Source organism: Rutidosis leptorrhynchoides, chromosome 1 (assembly GCF_046630445.1).
Source record: "Rutidosis leptorrhynchoides isolate AG116_Rl617_1_P2 chromosome 1, CSIRO_AGI_Rlap_v1, whole genome shotgun sequence".
Taxonomy (NCBI): Eukaryota; Viridiplantae; Streptophyta; class Magnoliopsida; order Asterales; family Asteraceae; genus Rutidosis; species Rutidosis leptorrhynchoides.
The window spans coordinates 354,264,418-354,267,893 of NC_092333.1; the positions used below are offsets into that span (position 1 = coordinate 354,264,418).

The window sequence follows — 3,476 nt, forward strand, 5'->3', positions numbered from 1 at the left end:
AAATGTGATATCTATGAATTACATACATTGTTATAACATAATGAGATTTGAGAAAATGTCTACAAAATGTGATATCAATTATGCGATAACTTAGTTGATGATCTACATAATTATGCTATCATATAAGAAATTACTTTACTATTACTATTATATGGTCCTGATATTTCCAACAATGTATTTAATAAATTCACTTATCTTATAGATTGCTAGGTTAAACAGTACAATATGTTAATACATAAAGTGAATGATTTTTCAAATACATTGTTGAAAATATTATTACCTAAGAAAGAAATGTGGTTTTAGTGCTTGGTCATGTTTGGGCTGAAATTTACAAAACTACCCCCAACTTGGTTTAGAATAAAATTTACCACAATACCCCTAACGTTGGGGGGAATTCGGTTACTATTTTTTTTTTTTTTTGTAATTTTCGTATTATTTTTTAACAATTTTTTTAAAACTTTTTTTGTTCAACCACAATTTCCATTTCATTATTTTTTTTAATGTTTGGGTTACCAACTGTTAATTGTTTTTTTTAATGGTTCAATTAACTAACCGTACTTTTTTTCACTTCCTTTTTCTCTTTCATTTTTCATTCATCTATGTTTTAAATGCTTAACTAAAAAACCATTAAACTTTCTCATAATCGTTCGGTTTATCGACCGTTAATCAATCAAAACCACACCACAACTGTTAAACGTTCCAGGCCAAATTACGAACCAAATGTAATGTTATAAATATTTCCCGACCATGCTAAATCTCTTGGCAAAACTTACCGCATGTAAGTTAATTACCAATGAAAGCACACCCCAAAACATAACCAATCTAAACACGACGCATCATCGCTCGTCAGACCAATTTCTCGTTTAGTTATATTTGTGCAATCCATATATTTGAAATCGTAATATAATATAATGGGTATTAAGTTCAAACTTACATCTAAAGTGCACATTTTATATTTTCTAAAAACTTAAATGGCTCAATATGAAGATAACGAAAACTCTAAGGTCTGTTTAGTATCTTACAATAATACTACGGAATACTAAAAATTTCCCGAATATTCGAATATATCCTCTCGAAATTACTTACTCAATGACGACGTGGATCCAAGCTGGTGGGCCCACCGTCTTAGACTGTCAAGATGAGACTCATCAAACAAACACCTAGAAATTGACGTGGCATCTGATCACCCTAAACTTCACCAATCCTTTTTACGTATAAAAACCATAGTTTTTCATTATTATTTTCATTGCAACAAAAACACTTTATTTATCTTCAATAAACTTCAATGGGCGGAGCCACCACTAGAATTCCGATGAGCCACCGTGTTTTGTCACCAAGTTATAATTACACCGGTGTTGATAACTCCGGTGATCAACCGTTTGTCCAATTATCCGGCTCAATATTTGGGTTTCTTGAAGACGAAACATCCTTAATTTCGTCCCCTGAAACTGAATTCGAATACCACCATATTCAACAAGAACTTGAAGATGATGAAGACAATAAAGAACCCGAAAAAGTTGAAGATAAAATTAAATTCTGGGAGACCCAACATCAAAACTTACATGTAAGTTATTTTTAGATGCGAGTAATTATATAGCCTTGGTGTGGAATATTTTCTATTCATGACATGTAACGTTTTATTTATTATTAATTTGTGACAGACAACATTGTTTAGAACGACATCATTAGAGTCAAAAATCAGAACAACAACAAAGGAAGTACTTGCGGAATTAGATGTGAATGAAAATGTGTGTTCTTGTGCAAGACCAGTTTCCGGTTGCCGGAGCTGTCGTATGAGAGAAATCTGTCACCGGTTACAAAATTCCGGCTACAATTCAGCCGTTTGCAAGTCTAAATGGAAGAGCTCATCAGATATCCCATCAGGTATTACTTAAACATTTACTATTTTCACTTTTAGAAAATGTACATTTGAATTGATGTTATAAAAGAAAAAAAATACTTCTTTAACTAGTTTTTTAAGTAAGTTATTCACATAAATAAATGATATAACATACCTAAAGTATACTTCTTACTATTTAATTAACATAGGAGTATTGTTTTATTTAGTTTTCTATATATACTTGTATAAAATAAAAGTTCCTTTTATTTTATTTAAAAATAAAAAAGGTTGTTTCTAGAATTCTCAAAGACACCTGTATGTGTTACCAGAATTTAATGTGAAAATCAATCATTTTCATGAAATTTTAGTAAATTACTTTAAAGAAGTAAAAGTAAGAAACCGGGTTGTATGTGGGCCCTAGTGTAAATAATTTAGGAATTTTTTTCAACTACCGATTTTAAGGTTCGCTCTTAACATGTACGTACAATACAATTCAATGATCGTTACCATGTACAATTCAATTCAATAATCCTTATATTAAAGTTAACATATAATCCTATGTGCAACTCCTTTACAGACTTTAAACTCACATTAACTTTTTTATTTTTCAATATATAGGTGAACATACGTTTGTAGACGTGATCGATAATTCTAATAGTAAGAAAGGAGAAGTGAGAATCATTATCGAATTAGATTTTCGGAGTCAATTCGAGATGAAGAAAGGAAGCGATGAATACAACGGTCTCGTATCGAAACTGCCCAATATTTTCGTTGGAAAAATGGACAGATTACAAAATGTAATTAAAATACTGAGCAATGCAGCAAAACGTTGTATGAAGGAAAAGAAAATGCATTTGGGACCATGGAGAAAGCAACGCTATGTTGAAGCTAAATGGCTTAGAGTCGTTGAACGAACAACGTCGATGGTGTTGATCGAACCGTTGCCGGTGGCTAATTACATGACAAGACCGGTTAGAACTAGGGCTAGAGCATCAATGCTAACTATGGATCTTGTGGAAAATTTACCCATGTCTAACTATTTTGCCCCTGCGGTTGAAGTGTTGTAACATAATTTTAGTTGTGACAAGTATATGTAACGTTTAACTACATGATTGTTGTTGAGTTTGAAAAATAGAAGTGATGTTTATATAATTTAATGGTAGATTGTAGGAAATTTCTCCCTATAAAGCACCACTTGCCTCAATTTAGGATCGCTGTGTAGTTCGTTTAAATATACAGATAGTGATATATCCATCATACGGACTACTATTTAATAGATATACTAAACTTGTAGATTAAGGGCATCTACGGTACAATCTCTTAAACTACGATTATACTAATTACAGTATAAATTTATAGTTCTAAGCTCAAATGAAAGTTAAATTTAATTTGTTTACCCACTTTGTTGGTGGTTGTTTGTTGAGGTCAGTAGCGGGCGGAGACAGAGCTCTCTTATCAAGTTCAATTCCAATGAAATATTAATAGCTCATATTTAATAATTTTAATTGAGTCTCTCTAATTTATTCATCTAAACCAATTGTTTGGATTATCAATCTTCAAAACCTAAATAGAGAGTGATATTAAATGAAACAATTGTAGAAGTTTACTTAATAATTATTTACATAGGTCACATCAG

At 31.2% G+C, this 3,476-nt stretch overlaps 1 protein-coding gene across 1 annotated transcript; it reads left to right on the forward strand.

The window, feature by feature from the left end:
- The first annotated feature begins 1,253 nt into the window (after positions 1-1,253).
- On the forward strand, positions 1,254-2,992 carry LOC139870700 (uncharacterized). The gene is made up of 3 exons (XM_071858487.1): positions 1,254-1,564; positions 1,662-1,884; positions 2,459-2,992. Exons 1-3 carry the CDS (start codon positions 1,286-1,288, stop codon positions 2,905-2,907), a joined length of 951 nt encoding a protein of 316 aa, XP_071714588.1. The 5' UTR covers positions 1,254-1,285; the 3' UTR covers positions 2,908-2,992.
- Positions 2,993-3,476: the final 484 nt, after the last annotated feature.

What these genes read in the sequence shown, in the direction of transcription:
- LOC139870700 (XM_071858487.1), top strand. Translation starts at nt 1,286, where the DNA reads ATGGGCGGAGCCACCACTAGAATTCCGATGAGCCACCGTGTTTTGTCA. An exon ending in CCCAACATCAAAACTTACAT is followed by an intron (nt 1,565 to 1,661) that starts GTAAGTTATTTT and finishes AATTTGTGACAG; the next exon opens with ACAACATTGTTTAGAACGAC. An exon ending in CTCATCAGATATCCCATCAG is followed by an intron (nt 1,885 to 2,458) that starts GTATTACTTAAA and finishes TTCAATATATAG; the next exon opens with GTGAACATACGTTTGTAGAC.